Here is a 19537-nt window from a genome sequence, read left to right on the forward strand (position 1 = left end):
AAACATTGAGAAAACTTGACCTTTGTGTCCATCTTGCATTTCTGACCCCTCACAACACGTTCACTAAGCATTATTGCTTAGATGTGGCGCATGGTTTGGAGGCTTGATTCGGCAGAGAGGTGTGGCAGAGCTTTCTTGTCTGAGGGCTTTAATCTCACCTTCACACTGCTTTAGCGGTCTATCAGATGGTGTATCTGTGGGAGAATGCAAGATATTACAGAGAAATGACTTACCTGTAATGTGCTTTCAATTGATTTTTCTCCCACAGATTCCTCATTGCCCTCCCATACTGTCCTGGTATGAAAGTAGTCTGTTGTTCTCTGGCTGTTCTATGCTAATGGGATAACATGAGGTTATGACGATTAGGTGTTAGACATGGTTTTGTGCCTCATTGCTTGGGTACTGTGAGCCAATTGCTTTCAGTACATTTGCTGAGCACAGGGGGGGAAAAAAGGTGGGTAACTGAGGTACGGGGCACAGTAATTTATATACAACCGACGTCCCATCCAGAATCAAGCAGTGGCACAGTCGACGGCCGATGTTGAGTCGTACTGTGCCCCCTGTCGAAAATGTTTGAGCAGCTGACACACGAAGGTTTATCTTTATCAGCTAAAGGAATCTGTGAAAGAATGCAATACATTGAAATGTAATTCTATGCTTACCTAAGCCCCAGTACGGATCCGGTTCCTCTATGCAACACCACCTTATTTGATAAGGGCCCTCCGACTCCCAAGCACAAGAACAGGAATCGGGAAGCGCAGAGCACTTCCTGGTTTAGAACCTTATTCATAATGGCGCTGGGTTGACAACGGGGACTAAACCCTACACAAGCTACATTTATATCAAACCCAGCACAATTGTGAATAAGGTTCTACACCCAGCATCACTTTGACAAATCCCAGGATTGAAGGGCACTGTTTCCTTGAACCCAATTTCAGGCAGCAGGATAACCATACTAGTTCTACCTTTGATCAGTGCAGTGGACAGCACATTCTACTGCACCACTCCTTTCCCTCACTTCCTGGTTAATGCACACGCGCACAGGAGCGGGAGCGTCATATTGTCAGCTCCCCATTCAGTCTCAATGTGCGATGAGGTGCAGGAGCATCTGCTACCACATTCAGATGTGCAGTTCCCCAGATGTGTAGTTCCCCAATGGGCCATGCAAGGCTGGGGAAGGAAAACAACACCAGCCTTACATGGTTCATTGGACAGGCACGCAGGGGAACAAACTGTCAAAGGGAAAACACATTTCCATTTGATAGTTTAAGCCGCAGCGCCTCCATAATGGGCAATGGTATTGGGGGTCGGCGCTCCCTCGCTTATTATGGACAAGCCACCCCTGCCTGCAAATCCCGGTGCACATGTAAAACCCATTTCCTTGGCATCCATTTATGTACTCAAATATAGGGGAAAGGGAATGGGACCTAGAATTACACTATTTTACTTTACATGGTTTAACTAGACCCCAATGGTAGAAAAAGTAGGTAAAATAAAAAGAAACTTTGTTTAGGTAAACTTTACTGGAGTGGATGTGATTAAATGATACTAAACACAAGGGGAGATACAATATGTATTTCGCCACCATACATACCATCTGTGCAAGGGTTTTTCTTGTAGTTAAGATGAACTACTGAAGTTAGATGCAGACGCAAACAGCTGTGCGAAATTGGAAATGACCCCACTCAGATGCACGCTAACACAATGACATTCGAGACTTCCCTTCATCAGCAGAAACTAATTTTACAAAAATAGAATGAACCAACAGAACTGGTAGAAGAGCGAAGGAGACATGATCCCCCATGGGCCCCATAGCCATTCAATGGACATTTTTTGCAGTCTCAAAATGGCCTGTTCCACACCAAAGCGTGGTGGTATCGCTTGCAGCCCAAGCTAGTAAGACAGAGGAAAGCAAGTGCCTTTAAAGAATGTGGAGCTGATCAGCCATATCTTCTGTCAAAAAAACCGATCCATTCAAGATAACCACTGTGAAAAAGGGAAAGAGAGCACAAAGTCAAGGTTCCATTTCCAAGTCTGGCCCTTGAAGCAGCCAAGGATACAGGAGCTAGGTTTGGGCAGAGACAGGTACGTCCAATTTCAAAAGCCATTGGCGTGAGCGAAGATAGCGGAAGGTGGAAGGGGAAGGGAAGATGTAGCGAGAGGAGCGGAGGGGAAGTGGGAGAGGAAGAGCAGGCAACTGCATTCTTGGTACATGGGCCTTTACTGGAAGTTTGTTTCAACCTGTGTTCAGAGCAACTGAACTGGCTGCTCGACCGGCCCCAGAAGCCAATGCAGCATGAACAGATATGATAGAATGTTAGTCCGGGATAGGTTTGCAAAAAGCTAAACTCCACAAATGGTTCAATAAAATGATAGGTGATAGCATCTTATGTCAATGTACCATTTAATATAAAAATCTAGTGCATTGTAGAGATAAATGCATGTTTCATATAAAATACATTCTACACATTTCTTGGCACCATTATGGACGTTGTGTTTTTAACATACAATACTGGAACAGGAGAGAACCGTACCAAGAGTAAATTACAAAACAGTGGTCTAGCAATAGGAGGACAGCTCTTTTAAAAACATACAAATATTAAATACAAGAATATTATTAAAAACGCAGACCGAATACAGAAAATATTATTTTCAAACATATCCTTTGAACAACACGAAAACAGAGCAGCAACAGCCAACACGGTCAACTATGGAACTCATGAACACTGTTTAACATTTGCAATGTCTCTTACAAATGGAAAGTTATGGCTTTGGCATAGTTCTATACAGTTCTGCCATGTTCCTCCTGAGAAGTGCAGTGTGCATTATATCTATACAAATAAAAAAGCAACATATAAACTTTATTTTGAATAAAAAAATATTTAAAGGATTCACATTTCATAGATTTAATGGGAAACTGCTAACGGTTGTCTGAAAAAGTCACTTCCACAAAAGTGCACTGGTGTTTGTCTAAATTTTGCTATTTTTCTTCAGAACTTCTAGATACTGTTGTGTTGCCCTGGAAACAGGGTCCTGGTCACCAGTTATGTTTCTTAAAGAGCCGGTTGTCGACCCCACAGGAGACAGTCTCGATCCAGATTCAAGTTCAGCATTAGCTAAAGACAAGGAAATAGAAGCAATTAGACAAATGTAGTTGTAGCTACTCATATCATGTTTAAATGAAAACAGAAAAACAAAAAAGATGTACACACATTTAATGAGAATAAGTTACTGCCATCAGTACAACTAATCTCTAGTCCTCTTTCCTCCATACTTATAGGTGACTGTCCCATTGGGACGGGACCGGCATATTTTTGCCCAAGGAATAACCATTTGCTTAAAGATTCTTCAATTTGGGGGCGGGGCCAGTTTACGCACACAGCATGGCCTCGACACACCAAGTCCCATCCACCAGCGAGGCAGGTGTTTGGGTAGACGTTTTAGGTGCCAACACGGGAAAGAGGTTCAAATTATGTAAATTGTACTAGGCCATGGTGCGGCTGGGTTATATGCAGAGTTGCAACTAAATAGGTGTTCAATGTAGCTAGAAGAATTTAAATGAGTTTTAGTTGGATACATTTTAGAGTCAAATTAAGCAGCAACATGAGTAGCAGTAGCATAAATACTATGTACTGTACAATGTAAAATTTTTAGTGCTGAGAAGTATGTAGTGGGGAGCCTTAATCATGCGATAGAGAAGTTCATTGGAGGGGAAACTAACATGTGCAAATTCAACAATGATTTAGACTGTAGGCACATTTAGGGCACAGGAAATATGGGTTCATTGTGGGTACTTGTAGACATCACAGAATGCAGGTTTCACCTACTTTGGGTTTTAGTAGGCCGCACAGTCCATGGATTTTGCCTGGTTTGGACAGCTGGATGACTGCGGTCCTGGACGGGGGTAGGAAGCAAACTGCATATGGGCTGTTGTGATAACACTGCAAAGGACTGAAGGCGAGAACAGAATGCAAAGCAATTTGTAAGATTTTTATATCTGGATTGGGTTCTTAGATGTGAATTGTTTTTTCCCTGGGAGCACAAAGGCTTGTTCTTTGATGACTAGAAAGGGCTGGATACATGGAGGGTTAAATTGAGAGCTGTTGGGCTTTCAGGGAAATAAGTAGAATATATGCCAAAGGCTACATGACTTGAGATGGCAGTCGCAAATAGGATAACTTGTAGGAATGCAGGGAAAAGAGGATACACATTTATTGCAGCTTCAAAAGAGTGCTTATTCATTTCTCTCTCTCTCCCCTTGCCTTGAAGTGTTTACGGAAAGCCTTGCACAATCACCTTCTGGGTTAATGGGTTTCTCTCACATGGTCTGAATAATAAACCAAGATATTCCTGAACGCAAAATGTATAATGTGGAGTACGTCATAACTGACTATGAAAGAAGATCACATGTCAAAGGGGTTGTACTTAGTGAATGTATCCAATGAGGTTTGAGAGCTAGGTGGATTAAATTACTTTGTATTAGAGTTAGCCAATGGAAGGTTGGGGGATGACTTTGTAACAAAATATTTGTGATTATGTACATTTTCAAACTGTGTATACAACCTGAAACCTTGTTGTTGCCCCTCCCGATCGTTAGCATGCTATAAATTTGCTTTTCGGACAAAGTATATTGAATTTTTTGTGGAAGTCGTTCTTTCTAATTGGAATCTTTGAGTCACTTCCTTACACTGTTCAGTCCCCTTTCCCCCCCGCTTTGGTGTGGCTATACTACGTATACCTTTTTAGAAGGGTGAAGGAAGGGGCATATGGCGAAATAGGAGCAAAAGACTACGAGTACACAAGACACTATGGTGATTGACCTTTTCTTACGCCAAAGTCTCATCCCCTTCCGTACTTATGGGAGATTATCAGCCATACATCTCCTTCAGGGGGAAGGGAGCTATTCAAGCAAAAATGTTCTGCAGCACTGCCTGCCCAAAACTAGCATCTGCTCTTGACCTGGAGTCCATAGAAAAGTGCTTGCAAAAAAAGCAGACGGGTAGACCATGTTTCCATCTGTGCAATCACATTCCTCAGGCTCTCTTATTGAAAGCTACAGAGGCTGCATTATCCCTGACAGCATAAGTGTGAATGTCTTACAAACGTAAAACTAAGTAATGCAGGCCTTTGTACAGGGAGAAATTGAGGCCTTGGTCCCTGTATGTGAGCCTCTAAACATCAGCGACAGCATGTTATTCTTTCTGAAGTCCTTTGTTCTCAGAATATAAAACTTTAGAGCTCTATGAATGTCCAAGTTATGCAGAAACCTCTTAGCCTCTGACTGTGGGTTAGGAAAGAAGAATAGGGAGTGGGAGAAAAAGGTATTCGCTCACGAGGAATGACAAGATGATCTTGTGAAGGAATTTGAGATGAGTCTGAAGCACCATCTTGCCCTCATGGAAAATGGTGTATGATTGGAAGCAGGCTAAAGCCTGTACTCGCTGACCCACCTGGCTGACGTCACTACCACCAAGATGGCTATCTTGCAAGAGACAAAGCTACTGTCCGCTGTAGCCATGGGTTCAAAGGGGTAATGGGCAATTTCTGAAAGAACCATATTGATGTCCCAAATCAGGTATGGACCCTTCACTAGATTATACAACCGCAGCAAACCCTTAAAGCGGCTGTGTAAGACCAGATTGGAAGCAGGAATATAATAGATTGGAAGTGCTCCTATGTGCACTAATAGCAACACGATATGAACAATATGGCTCAACAGAAATGTTTGACTCCACCAGGCTAGAGTAGAATGATGAAACCTAGTTAGTCAATGCTGTATTTGAATGGATTATGCTCCCTCTGTAAGACCAGGGCAAAACCAGAGCCATTTGCTCTTATACTGAGCTTGAGGGTAAGGGTTGCAAGATGGCTGGATGATCCCCAAATTATCTGATAATCTGAGATGCTTTCAGGAGCCAACTGACCAGGTTCCTAGATTGAGGGGAGGGGTGAAGGACGCCGCCCCAGAAGGAAGAGTATCTTTGGAAAATCTGTCAACGCACAGGGCAGGGGGTCACTGGAGGGCAGTGAGCCCACAGAAAGGACTAAAGATGCCTGTAGCCTGAATACCCCATGAGGAGGTATGTTACCGTATCCAAGAAGGGCTGAAAGCACGAAAAACCTGCGTGAGGGTGAGGAGAAACAAGCAGAAAGTGCTGGAAAAGCATGTGGCCCAGTCTGGGCTGAAAGTGAGAATACCCCATGGGGGCGGGAGGGGGGTAGAGCAACCAGATAGTGCTAGAGGAGCCTGTAGCTCACCCAGGGCTGTGTAACGACCTGTAGCCAATCAGAGGCTGACGATGAAGCTAGGCCAGAAGGCCGCACACACTAACTTAGTCATAGCTGCAAATACAGACCCTCACAGGTCAAACTACTACATCCCAGGAAACAGGATAGTTATCTGGGACAGTTGACATTTTGTTTGCTTGAGCAAGGACCATTGAGAGACATCTGATTTTTGGAGATCCCTTTGAGGCACAAGAGTAAGTGAGAACTTGCGGGTGGAGATTAGAAAATCTGCCACTACTAAAGATTCCCTGGGTGAAGTACCCTTAGACTAAGCTAAGATTAGGTCCCTTTTCTCTTTCTTTCCGATAGCTTAAGTGATGCGATAGGTTAGCATAGTTTTCAGACAGAAGACTGAACCTGTTTTAGGAGGACATCCTGACGATCACCCTTTTTATTGTTTTCAAGATTAAGGGAATATAGCACATGGGTAAGTTTAGAGTATATTTAATGGCTATTTGGAGAATTCAAATTTGGTTCAAACATGTCTGCTTGTCCATCTCCTGTGTCTGCCTTTCCACACATGCCACAGTAAGAAAATATACCCAGACAAGCTACACCGATGTAGGCCGCTCTAGCCACAAAATGTAATGAGTCCCCTTCTCCCACCCCCAATCAGAGGCCCTTAGTCCTTCTCAAATGCAAACACACACATTCAAAGTGCACATGTGAATGAGTGAGTAAGCTTTTCAATATAACACACTCCCTCATTCACCCGAACGCGCACACAGCATATGCTCGTTCATTGACAGGCACACTCACACAGCATATACATAAACTCTCTTTTACACATGCATCAATTCAACATACTCCATTCCATTAATTCACACACAGACACACACCCATACACACCTCGCCCTACACACACATCCTGCCATGAAAGCTCTCCATCCCCTGTGCAATACGACACAGGAACCAGCAAGCGGGGCTTCCTGGTCTCCGAGGGCATGCACAGTGGGGCTGTAGTGTCTCCTTTAATGCTGCCCCTGGGGAATGGAATATGCAATGCCGGAGAAGCAAAACACCCCAACCCTTGCATGGATCAATTCACTTGCATGCTGGGGTACAAGAGCAGCCAAAGGGAACCCGCGTTTCCCTGTACAGGTTAAAGCCATCCCAGGAGCACTCCCTCAGTTTCATACATCTGAAGGAGCGCTTAGTGTTTTATCTGGGCTGGCTTTGGTCATCCATAATGGGTGACGGGTTGGCACACCGTCACTCATTATGGACTAGCCGCCCTTGGTTGCCATTCTTAAAATCTTAAAAAATGCAAAGCATTGCTTAGTTTCTTGCTCACCACTCGAGCATCCAGATGAAAATCTGTTTATAGTCATCATAATTGTTCTTTCGACTCGTATGCTTGTATGCAAGGAACAAGTTACTTACCTGTAACTGTTGTTCTCCAGCATGGGTCTGGCATGGATTCACATGCTCATGAATAAAAGAATACATAGCAGTACACACATGCACAACCACGGGAGGTGGCAAAGTCTCAACATTAAGCATTACATCCAAAACTCAACATTAAGCAATTCTTACCTCCTCACCAGGCTCACCTTAGGCGAACAGGTTGCGCAGCACTGCTTGGCCGACCCTGGACTCCTCCCTGGAATCCCGATCGACGCAGTAGAATTTCGTGAAGGTGTGCGTCGACCTCCACGTAGCAGCCCTGCAGATGTCCAGCAAGGGCACACCAGATAGGAACGCGTGGTAGCTGCGATCGCTCTGGTGGAATGGGCTCTCGGACGGACAGGCAGCGGTCTGTTTGCCAACCGATGACAGTACATGATACTGCCGGAGAGCCATCTGGAAATGGAAGCCTTCGAGAGAGCCTTCCCCTGATTGACAGGTCCAAAGTTCACAAAAAGTTGTGACGTCTTCCGAAAACTCTTCGTGCGGTCCACGTAGAACTTCAGCGCTCTAGCCACATCCAGCGAGTGCAAAGTCCTTTCAGCCGGCGACGGGAAGAAAACAGGCAACACCAAGGGTTCGTTGAGGTGGAAGTCCGACGGCACCTTGGGCATGAAGGAGGGGTGCGTCCTGAGCACTACCCTCGTGTCGTGAAAAGTCAAGTACGGGGGCTTGCAGGAAAGGGCCTGGATCTCTCCCACCCGTCGTGCGGAGGTGATGGCCACAAGAAACGCTGTTTTCCACGACAAGAACTTCAACGGAGCTGAGTGCAGAGGCTCGAACAGAGGTCCCATGAGCTTGGTCAGCACCACGTTGAGCTCCGGGGTTGGGGCCTTCACCGGCGGGAACGATCTGAACAGTCCCTTCATGAATTCTTTCACCAGACGATGAGACCACAAAGACGTCCGTCCCGTGGTTCTGGTGTATCGGGAGATCGCAGCAAGATGAATCTTGATGGAAGCGTGCGCCAGTCCAGCCTTGGCCAGCGTCAGTAGGTACGGCAGTACTTGAGGAGCCGTAATCCGTAGAGGGTTAATCTTCTGTGCGTGGCACCAGACAGAGAACCTCTTCCCTTTGTGTCCGTAGCATTTAAGAGTTGAGGACGCCCTGGCCTTTGCAAGAACCTCTCTGCAGTCGGCCAGTATGTCGTAACCTCCAAACTCTAACGCTGCAGGAGCCAGGCCTGCAAGTTCAGCAACTTCGGGTCGTGATGGAGGATGGCACCTCCTTCCCTGGAGAGAAGATCCGCGTCCACTGGCAGTTTGATTGACAGGGACGCTGACAAGTCCAGAAGGTCCGGGAACCATATCTGCCTCGGCCACGCAGGTGCGACGAGGATCATCCTGCACCGTGACCTCTTGAGCTGGTTGATGAGCCGGATCAGCAGCGGCAATGGAGGGAACGCATATAGGAACAGGCCCTCCCAGGGGAACGAGAAAGCATCGCCCATGCTCCTCGGCTGGGGAAACCTGCTGGCGAAACCCCGGCACTTGGAGTTCGTTGCCATCGCGAACAGATCGATCTGGGGTGTGCCCCACCGTCGGTCCACTAGATCCTGTCGTAGTTCCCACTCGTGGCACGAGCGCAGCTCTCTGCTGAGCGAGTCGGCGATGGTGTTTTTTATTCCTGCCAGATGAAACGGCACCAGAAACATCCCTTGGGCGACGGCCCAATGCCACAGATCCTGCGCCTCCTTGGACAGGGCTGGGGATCTGGTACCGCCCTGCTTCCTGATGTAGAACATGGTGGTGGTGTTGTCGGTGAAGACCCTCACCACCTTGCCCTTGAGGGACGGAAGAAAGGACCTGAGGGCCCAAAGCACTGCACGGAGTTCCAGGACGTTGATATGGAGGGACTTCTCCACCGTCAGCCAAAGACCCCTCGCGTGCAGGTTTTCGGTGTGCGCTCCCCACCCTTACAGGGAGGCATCCGTGGTCACTGTCTTCTGGTGGCCCGGGGTCTGGAAGTCCATGCCCGCCGTCAGATGCGCGCGGGTGCCCCACCACCGGATCGCTCGTCGGAAGCTCTCGTCGAGTGTGATCCTGTCCTCGAAGCTGCCCGTCGTCTGGATCCAGCGAGCGTCCAGGAACTCCTGTAACGGGCGCATCCGAAGCCTGCACAGGCGGATGAGATAAATGCAAGAAGACATCATTCCAAGGAGGGACTTGATGGACCTCACCCTGGCCGCGTCCGCAACCAGCATCCGCTGCACCTTGCCCAAGATGGCCCTCGTCCTTTCCTCCGACGGAGAGGCCAGAAGCGACACTGTGTCGAGCTTCGCTCCCAGAAACAGTGTGTCTTGCGCGGGCACCAGGTGGGACTTGGCGTAGTTTATGGAGAATCCCAGGTCCGTGAGTAGTTGGACGGTCCTTGCCATGTGCTCCGCGGCGGGCTCCTTTGTCTTTGCTCGGATGAGCCAGTCGTCCAGGTAGGGGTAGACGTGGATCCCCTCCAGGCACAGCCACGCCGCCACCGGTGCGAGGCACTTGGTGAACACCCTGGGTGCTGACCTCAATCCGAAGGGAAGGGCTCTGAACTGGTAGTGACGCCCTTGTTCCACGAATCTGAGAAACCTTCGGTGTCCCTTTAGGATGGGGATATGGAAGTAGGCATCCTCCAAATCCAACGACGACAGGAAATCGCCCTCCTCCAGTTGACCCAGGACGTGCTGGAGGGTGACCATCCGGAACTTCTGTGGCTTGATGAATTTGTTCAGTCGTCGTAGGTCCAGGATGGGACGCCATCCTCCTGTCTTCTTCTTCACGGGGAAGTATCTTGAGTAAACTCCGGAGCCCCGAAGCCTCTTTGGGACGAGCTCGATGGCGCCTTTTTTGAGCATCGCCTTTACCTCCAAGAGAAGTTGAGGGACGTGATGTTCCTTCCTGGCCACGGGGGGGACGCGCGGGCACTTCTTTAGAAACTCGAGCACGGGCCGCTTGACGATAGGTGGAAAATCCGCCGCCGGAACCTTTGGAGGCACCCTGCTTGCCTCCGTCGCTCCGAAAGGGCGGCCGTCGTTGCTGGAGAACACCAAGAGCCTGGGCCGTCTCCGTGTCCGTCTTGATGGCTTGTAGGGAATCGTCCACTGTTTTCCCAAACAGGTTGCTCCCGTCGAACGGCATGTCCAAGACTCTGGTCTGCACGACCAGACGGAAGTCAGTTGCTTTGAGCCATCCACGCCGCCCAAGGCACACGCCGTTGCCCAACTGGCGAAATCCAGTGTCAGCGATATCCGTCGCTATCGTAATGGCGTGGTCAGACGCCACTTCTCCTTCCTGCAGGATCTCTAGGGCCTCTGCCCGCTTGTCTGGTAAGAAGTCCAGCAGGGGGGCGATTTTGTACCACAACTCCCTGTCGTAGCGGGCTACGATAGCCAAGGCGTTGGCAGCCTTAATCGTCGTCGCTGCCGATGAGATGACTCTGCGTCCCATCGTGTCCAATTTCTTTCCCTCGCCGTCCGGCGGGGAGGTTGAGGTAGAGGCCGAGGCCCCCCTCCGCTTTCTTCCTGGCCGCCACGGAGACGACCGAGTCCGGGGTCGGCTGTGCCCGAAGGCACAAGGGGGCCGCGTCCGGGACCCGGTACTTCTTCTCGTACCGATCCCTTCTCGCAGGCGTTGTGGCTGGGTTCTTGAGGAGGGCGAGGCCCTCATCCCAGATATCGTCCAGTAGAGGTACAGCGAGGACCGTCTTCCTCTTGGTCTCGCGCCGTTGATAAAGGAAACCTTCTTTCTTCTTCTCTTCCGGGCAGAGCTGGAAAAGCTCGGATGCCCTGGCGATCATGGCGTGAAACGATCCAATCTCGTCGGGCGGGGAAGCCCGGGGAGGGGGCGACGACGGGAGATCCTCGTCGTAAACCTCGTCTGTACCCGTCGCGGCCATGTCAGTCCCTGTATCATCCCCACGGGTCGTGGACGGGGAGGAGGGTTGAGCAGGGCGCGATGGCTGAAAGGAGGTGGAGGATGAATCCTTCTTCTCTTAAGAGGAGGGCTCCCAGAAGGGCCTGGTTCCGGGTCCCCCGTCGGGAACGGTTCCTCCGTTGGTGGTAACGGCAATCTCGTCCTTATCTCAGAGCATAAGGACTGTATAGCCAACAAAATGGCCACCGAGTTGAGGGGATTCCGACGGGCGGTCAGGAGCCCCGTCGGCACCCTCGACGTTTCTGTCGTCTCCTACGTTGGGATCCGTCCCGACGGGCTGGTCTTCTTCCACCCCAACGCCGTGGCCTAAGACTTCGATCAGCTCCTCCTCAGAGGTTGAGGCCGAATCCACAACTACCTCCTGCCCCCCCTTTTTCTTCTCCGTCGGAGGTTTCACAGGGGTCCTGTCGATGGGCATGAAAGAGGACTCCCTCCGCGGTGGCAGGGAGACTCTGCGCCCCGAGGTCGCCACCACTGGTGTAGCCTCCACAGGCTGAGCCAGGGCCGCCGCGACTGTCTCGATAGAGGCCTTGGCCGGGTGGATCAAGGCTTTCACCACCTTAGGTGCGCTCACCACCTTCTCCTTGGGGGAGGGTCACCGCCTCGCTCTCCCTCCGATGGGGCCTTCGAGCTCGACCAGGGTCTCTCCAGGAGCTTCGCCGGGTGCTCGGACTTCCTCTTACCCGAGCCAGAGCGTTGGCTTGTGGTTGATGGCGCCGGGGAGGATGTGGTTGATGGCGCCGGGGAGGATGTGCCCTGCCTGGCGCCCGTAGAGCCCGACCGTTCGGCGCTCCCGGTGCCAGCGGACTCGCAGTGCTTGGCCTTCTGTTGGACCCCCGTCGCCGGGGCGCCCTCAAAGGTCTTAGAAGACCGCTCGGACTTCTTCTTTTTCTTCTCGCCTGACGGGCTCTTCCTTTCCAGCCAGTTGGCGAGACGCAGAAGGCGGTCCTTCATGGTCCGCTCCGACATATTGCTGCAAAACGCACAGTCCTTCTCCACGTGCATCTTGTCCTCATGCAGGCAGTAGAGGCAAAGGGAGTGTTCGTCCTCCTTAAAGACATTCTGAAGCTGGCATCCAGGGCAGACCCTGAACAGCTTTCCGGGTGTCGTGCTTCCCTTCTCCTGGGCCATGATCGAGATGGGCCTGAGAAACTTCTTGAGTCCTCCAAAAGCGTGGCTCGACGAAATCTTCACCCTTGAGGGGCGTAGAAGAATCCGACACGGGTCTCCGTTGATCGGATAAAGAAACGGTGGAGCTTGAGGCTCTTTTGACCGAAAAAGAGAAAACTTTCCTAAGAAAAAAGTGTGAAAAAAGCACTACAGCTCGAGAGCAATAGCACGAGGATCCCAACACTTGAACGTGCGGTAAAAATCTGAAGATGGCTGCCAGAGGCGGGGCTTAGGGAGATGGCAGTCATTGGCTGTGGTCAGTATGACGCAGAGATCAGTGATTGGTTACTACTACGAAAGACCGATCAGAAACGAAACTGATACTGATTTTTCTTTACCGAGGATTCCCAGCCTGACGACGGGGAATATTCATGAGCATGTGAATCCATGCCAGACCCCATGCTGGAGAACATGTAAAACCTCAAAAGCCTTTGAGGAAAAGTGAACATTTGAACTACATCAGGCATCCTGTATCAAGAAGATTTAAACTAGTGAAATGACTTTTAACTATGGCCCTTTTATATTGTTGGCTGCACTGACTGTCCAGGCTTTCGGCACTTGCAATCTATCATAGGGCCGAAATGCATATCCCTGGATTGACATTTACAACACATTTCTGCACACTATCTTAAAGATCTGAGCAAGGGTGGCCATCTTGAACTTGTCTTTCATGAGGTTGAAGGTGGGGTGCAAGCCCCAGTCTCACTTTGGCGCATCCAAACAATATTACTCCTTTGTCACTCTCAGCCCGCTAAGCTCAATGGCTGATTTTGCCAAGACCTTTTTGGCCTCCTCCAAGAGGAGGGAATCTTGAGGAAGGGACAGGTGGAAGATGTGGGGAATCCACAGAAAAGAAAGACTATAACGAAAGTTTCATCATTTAAATAAGAATGGTGAATAAGAAGGGGCTGTGGTAGAACGTTGGCTCACCAATCCCAATGACTTTGCCATAGCTATAGAAGCATTACATTTTTCAAGGGATTTATCCACTTTGGATTCTTACCATTGTAATGAATCAGGAGTAAGACTCGGACACAGAGGCATAGTGATGATAGCTATAGACGTTTATTAAAGTAAAAAAAAGGTTATAGAGAAAGACCTGTGTCACCCTAACACTATGACGGGTTTCCCTGCCTCAACGAAACTAAAGGATGTCAATGTCAGAATGTCCAAAAAATAATGAGTTCTCCGTCCTGTGTCCAAGATCCTATCCTGACCCTTACAAGCTAAGGTTGTATACTAATTGACCTTTTCACAATTGACCTCGGGAGAATTGACCTCGGGAGAATGGACCTAATTTAGAAGGTCATTTAGGACATATATGCGGGTGGAAACCCCCCTTGGACCCCTCCACCCAATCCAAAAAACCCTGCAAACCCCCCCCACCCAATCCCCTTATATTATTTATAATCCAAAACCAACCCAATACATACATAAAATAACTAAAATAATATAAAGGTCAATTGTACAGAAGGTCAATTCGGACCACTATAATTAGGTCAATTGTGCAAAAGGTCAATTGTAAAAGGTCAATTTGGGTAATACCCAAGACAAACCTAAGAAAATGTGCAAAGGGGTAAAAGTCTTTGGGGGAAGGTTTTCCCTTCACTTGAGTTTTCAGCTTACCGCAGCTCTCAATCACAGTACTTTTCCTTGGCAAAAGGCAACTTGCCAATCACAGGGGTATGGCTTTCTTCCCCTAGACGTACACACTCAATGGTTCTTCCTTATCCCCTGAGTCTCTTATCCCATCATAGTTCAATCACTTTCCCATCCTAGGGAGTAAGGTTCCCTTCCCCCAGCTTTGCAGCATTCAACTTTCCTTCTGGGTGTGAGTCTCCAAACTTGCAATCCCTTAAACCTGGTCTACTCTCCTGCCAGGGGTTCCTTTCAATGTTCTTTCTCTTTGGGGTGCCAGTCTCCAGACTTGCAATGGGCTGCCTGGTCTATTTTCCTGCCAGGACTTATTCTGCACACAACAATTCAGTTGTGTCCAACATTGGGTACTTGACCCCATTTGCTTTGCCTCTATCTCAAAGGCACCCAGCGCCCCAACTCCCCTGTTCAGGGGCACCTGGTAAGTCCCCCTGCTTTCTCTTGCTGTGTGGTACATGCCGAAAAAGCGCCCCAGTGTCCCACGCCCCTTCCGTGGGCTCACTGGTATAGCTTAACTGCTTCAGTGTCCTCCATGCTTCTCCCTCTTTCCAGCGGGGCAGTCTTTCCTTCGGTGTTCCGTGTGCCGAGACCTTTCTTCATCAGCCTTCCTTGCTGTCGGTCTGCATGCAGCAAACTCTCTCCCTCTGGACCTTTGAGACGGTGCTGGTAAAAGTGCTTGTGCTTCCCGCTGCAGCTACTGTGCTCTTTGTCTCCCGACCCGCGTTGGGAAAAGTAGGACTCCATCTTTCTTGCTGTGCTGTTTCCAACCACCAGAGCGCACTTCCGATTGCAGGACTTTAGTGCTCTGCATTACTCCCCTGCTCCCCCTGGTCTCAGTGTTTTGGCACAAGTTGTCAAAAGAAGTTCTGCTATCAGTATGACGGGCTTGAACTGGTCCATCATCACAATAGCCATCACAGTTTGTGCACTTAGGGGGATATCATTCCCCAAGTGGAAAGGGGCATATCATGTTCCTTCCAAAGGTCTCTCTCCCTCCCATAAGGATCCTCTCTCTCTATATAGTCCTCCCTCAGGCAACCACCCCTGGGATTGGGATCAGGTAGCAGCTGCTCTTCCAAGGCCACATTGGAAGAGAGGTTCCCCAGAGAAGGAGTGATGACATTGCCAAATTCATAACACCATGTACAATGAAATCAAAAAAGCCATCTCTGGCGTCTCCTTCCGGCAAATGAGCCGCTGCTTTGGAAACTACTGACCACAGCACATAAGTTAACTTGGCAAGAGCATACAAATATTAACTGCCTTCAGGTCCAAACTGTCCAAGTCAGACAGTTTTCACTGAATTGCATCCAATTCTTCACTCACCTATCCAGTTGGACAACTTGAAGCCTGCTGAAGACAATCTGGAGACACTTGACCCACCAAGCTCTGTAGGGTTAGGGTGCCTCCCAAACATGCCAGGTAAAGAGAGTGATCTGTACTTTATGACCAGCTCTTTACAGCTGGAGCAGTTTGGGTTCAGCTTGACCTTCTTAACTGCATCAGCAATAACTACGTAGAAGGGCTATAAGAGTTTCTTTTGGGATCTTTCTCCAAATATCGTTTACATCATATTGGGTCACCAATCTTGATTGGGCGAGAAGTCCCAAGCACTCTACTATCTTTGCCATACTTTTATAAAATGCTGCATTTGGATGTGCATAATAAGTTGTTTGCATAAAATCAATTTCTGGGGAGGTGTCCCGTCCCCTGGCACCTCCCAGATCTGCAGCCAGATTAGTTATGTCAGTGTATTACACACCTAGCTCCGGGTCAAAGTCATAAACTATAGGTCACCGTCACCATCATCATCATCATCATCAAATACTCTACATGGAATGGAGAAAATGGGCACTCAAAACAGTGGTGTATCCAAGTGTCTACCCTGCGTACATTCTGACTGGCCAGCCCTAGGACCTCAATGACAAAGGGCTCAACAATGGCTCCACATCATGTGCTGGTGCTGAAAGGCTCTCATTAACTTTCTTCTTGGTTGGAACAGTGCTGTTTTTGCAGGTCTCTCTGCCAGACACAGGAGCTATGCACCCTGGATCTGGCACATGTGCAGAGGTAACCACCATCAGCACTTCAGCTGTCACAAATATGTGCAACATTTCTAGTTTGAATGATCCCCCTGCTCAACAGAGGATGAATTATACCTGGCTCCTAGGGGGTGAATCATAGGAGTGATCCAGCCTGTCATCCCTCCTGCAGCGACAGTGTTCCTGCTACTAACAGGAAGAGGAGTGGTGCGGCTCGCTCACAGAGGGGGATCCCTTTTTAGTGCTGCTTTCATTTTTTGTCTTTTCTTGGTTCCTTCTCAGAGACAAGATCTTTGCCCAATAATCTTGGGTTAATCGAATCCGAAAACACACTGTCTTTCCGACTCCTCTGTTTAGGAGGAGTACTAATCAGGGATTTGATAGCATAAACAAGCTTGCCACCCGTTCCCTCAGGGACTTTGGGTTTATGGCCCTGAAGGATCGGCAGTCAGTCATGCCATGATCAGATTCCAAATACAAAAGACAGATTTGATGAGCATCCACCACCAACATTTTGGAGTCACAGTCAAGGTACGAAGCTAGAGGTTTTGGAATTTTAGACATGTGACAAGCATGTGGGGGGAGAACTGCGGTCACTTGGCCTGGTGTGGTCTATATATACATGACTGCTGGAGTCATGGCATTCCAGTGCAAAGTAACATCATGCTCGTTGCTGGTCAAAGCTTTCTAATGACAGCTGTGGCTGTGAACAACCATTGAACACAAGGAATCAGTTGCAGGATGCAATCCATTAAATAATACTATTACAGGAACTACACAGAGCGGAAACACAGGACCGCCATACCACAATGTTAGTTCTGCCACGTTTAAAGATATGGACTTTGCTTTTGAGCCTTCGGCCAGCAGAGAAGTAATAACACAAAGTACTGTAGAATGCAGATAACAAGTATCACTTATAAGTGATGGGAGACACTTGGAAAGGAGGTGGGCCCACAGAACGCCAGTCATTACCATGAGCTAGAATTGAGGAGGAAAGGGTCAAATCTCTGCCCTTACTGAGGTACTTGAATCCCATGTCCCAGTATAAGAAAAGGCAGAAGGTGGCCATTAGCGTGAGCTTTAGGATGGTGTTCTAGAGAGGAGTTGTGTTAGCAGAGAGAGTGCCAGGAAAATAAAATAGCAGGTGGCCGAGTCAATTAGCCCAAAAAAGTGAGTCTTCAAAGGGGTATAGGTGCAGGATGCCGATGGGGGCTGCAGCTCAGAAGTTGGCAAGATCCAGAGACTACTGAAGGAGCACGTTGGTAAGCCTGCTAGGGGATGCATCACAGATCCAGGTGGTGATCCGGAATCTTCCTCAGTCGGAGGACTAACCATGCATTGCTACTTACCAGGCTCCAACTCCACCATGGTATTAAGAGTGCGCGAGAACCCGGTAAAGAGCTTGTAGTGTGCTGAAGCCCACAATGCATGCCTGGTTGGAGGACATTAATAACTGCAGCCTGAAAAGTATCTATGTAATGGCGGGGGTCCTGCCAACATCCACTGAAGGATTCAAATGTTATTGCATTACAATACATATGATATTTACTTTCCCCAGTAGTGTGTTTATTACAGGACCTTAAGATGACTCAGATAAAATGGTCATCTTTTAAAAAAGTGATTGACGCAGTTAAGATTGGTACTTTCATTAGAGCACTTTCTTTTTAGATCGGCTGTGAAAACCTGGCCACCTACTATGATATGTAGCACTATGAAAATCTTATCCTTCTTTAAACTGTTTTAGGTATTGTTTGCATGGGATTAAATAGGATTTTCACATTGCTTGTACAGGTTTATGGGTGGTGTCCAAAATAAACATTATCATGATGATGAATCATTTGAAGGAAATAGCAGATGGAACCTGAACCAGCATTGCTTAGCATTCCAATGTCAATAGCTCTGTGAAGTAAATCACAAATAAGGCCGAACAGATTATTTCAGGTTCATTGGTGTCCGTCATCAACTGTTCATATACAAATCAGGGGCTGCAACATGCGGCTCTTCTGAGATTTTGGGCTATGATTCCCTCACCATTAATGATGACAGGAAGTCAAGGCTTTTTAGGGGGGGGAAGAAAATTATGGTGTTGCGTTTTGGACCCTTGGAAGGCAGTTAGTTTGTTAAGCAGAGAGGTTTGCATAGAGAATTTCACAACAGTCTTCTCGAGATAGCAAGTACTCTAACTACGATGGGGTAGTTGTCCTGTGTCATTTACAGGAGAATCCTTCATAGTAGCTTCATCTGGAAAAAGGTGGATTTATTTTACCATAGCATTAATTTAGCAGTTCAGGATCCCACAAAACACCAGGGATTTGTACCAAATTTTTGAAGATTACTGTATCTCCAAAGAAGGTGGGAGGGGCGCAGAGAGAGTATTTGTTTGAGGACATGGGACAGTGCCATTACTAAGATTTAAGTTTTGTCTTGATTGAGCTTCAGGTGACTGTCACTCATCCAATGTCTAGAAGTACTTTTGAGATGGGGTATAACTGGTCCTTATCACCTGATATACACAGGTAAATCTATGTGTCATCCACATGGAAATGGAAGAAGGTGATGTGGCCTTAATACGTCCGTTAGTGGTGTCATGAAGATGTTGAACAGTGGTGACAGTGGATACCCTTGGGGCACTCTTTCAGGTGCATACCTGGTAGGAGAGATGAATTTGCCTTGTAGTACACTCGCTTTTCTGTCCTCTAGGAGGGAAAATAAAAATAGTAGTCGCATGGTTGGAGACCCCTGCTATTGACTTAAGTCTTTGGAGCAGGTTGAGTGGTTGACTGTCGAAGGCAGCAGAGTGGTCGAATACGATCAGCAGGGATAGGTTGCCAGAATTGGTCAGCTGCAAAGTATCATCCCACAATTAAATCAAACTAAATATGTGTTGAGGTGGGGGCCGGAGAGGTTCATGGAGCGAGTTATTGTTTACAGGTTTCTGTCGCTGGGCATAGACCACCTTTTCTAGTATTTTAACTTTCCAGAAGAAGCCAGCAATTGGTAGGATGTTTCCCCAGATAAATCTGATCCAGGGAGACATTTTTTGCAAGGGGGTGAACA

The 19537-nt window shown here is 48.2% G+C and overlaps 1 protein-coding gene across 5 annotated transcripts in view; it reads right to left on the reverse strand.

The window, feature by feature from the left end:
* Positions 1–2387: 2387 nt before the first annotated feature.
* ANKRD26 (ankyrin repeat domain containing 26) overlaps positions 2388–19537 on the reverse strand; it is a 915250-nt gene continuing 898100 nt past the window's right edge. For all 5 annotated transcript variants that reach the window (XM_069627947.1, XM_069627948.1, XM_069627949.1 and 2 more), the window contains one exon: positions 2388–3116. In XM_069627947.1, the coding sequence (XP_069484048.1) occupies positions 2971–3116 (146 nt within the window). In that variant the 3' untranslated portion in view covers positions 2388–2970. The remainder of the gene's footprint in view (positions 3117–19537) is intronic.

Source organism: Ambystoma mexicanum, chromosome 12, assembly GCF_040938575.1.
Source record: "Ambystoma mexicanum isolate Mex_15411 chromosome 12, UKY_AmexF1_1, whole genome shotgun sequence".
NCBI lineage: Eukaryota > Metazoa > Chordata > Amphibia > Caudata > Ambystomatidae > Ambystoma > Ambystoma mexicanum.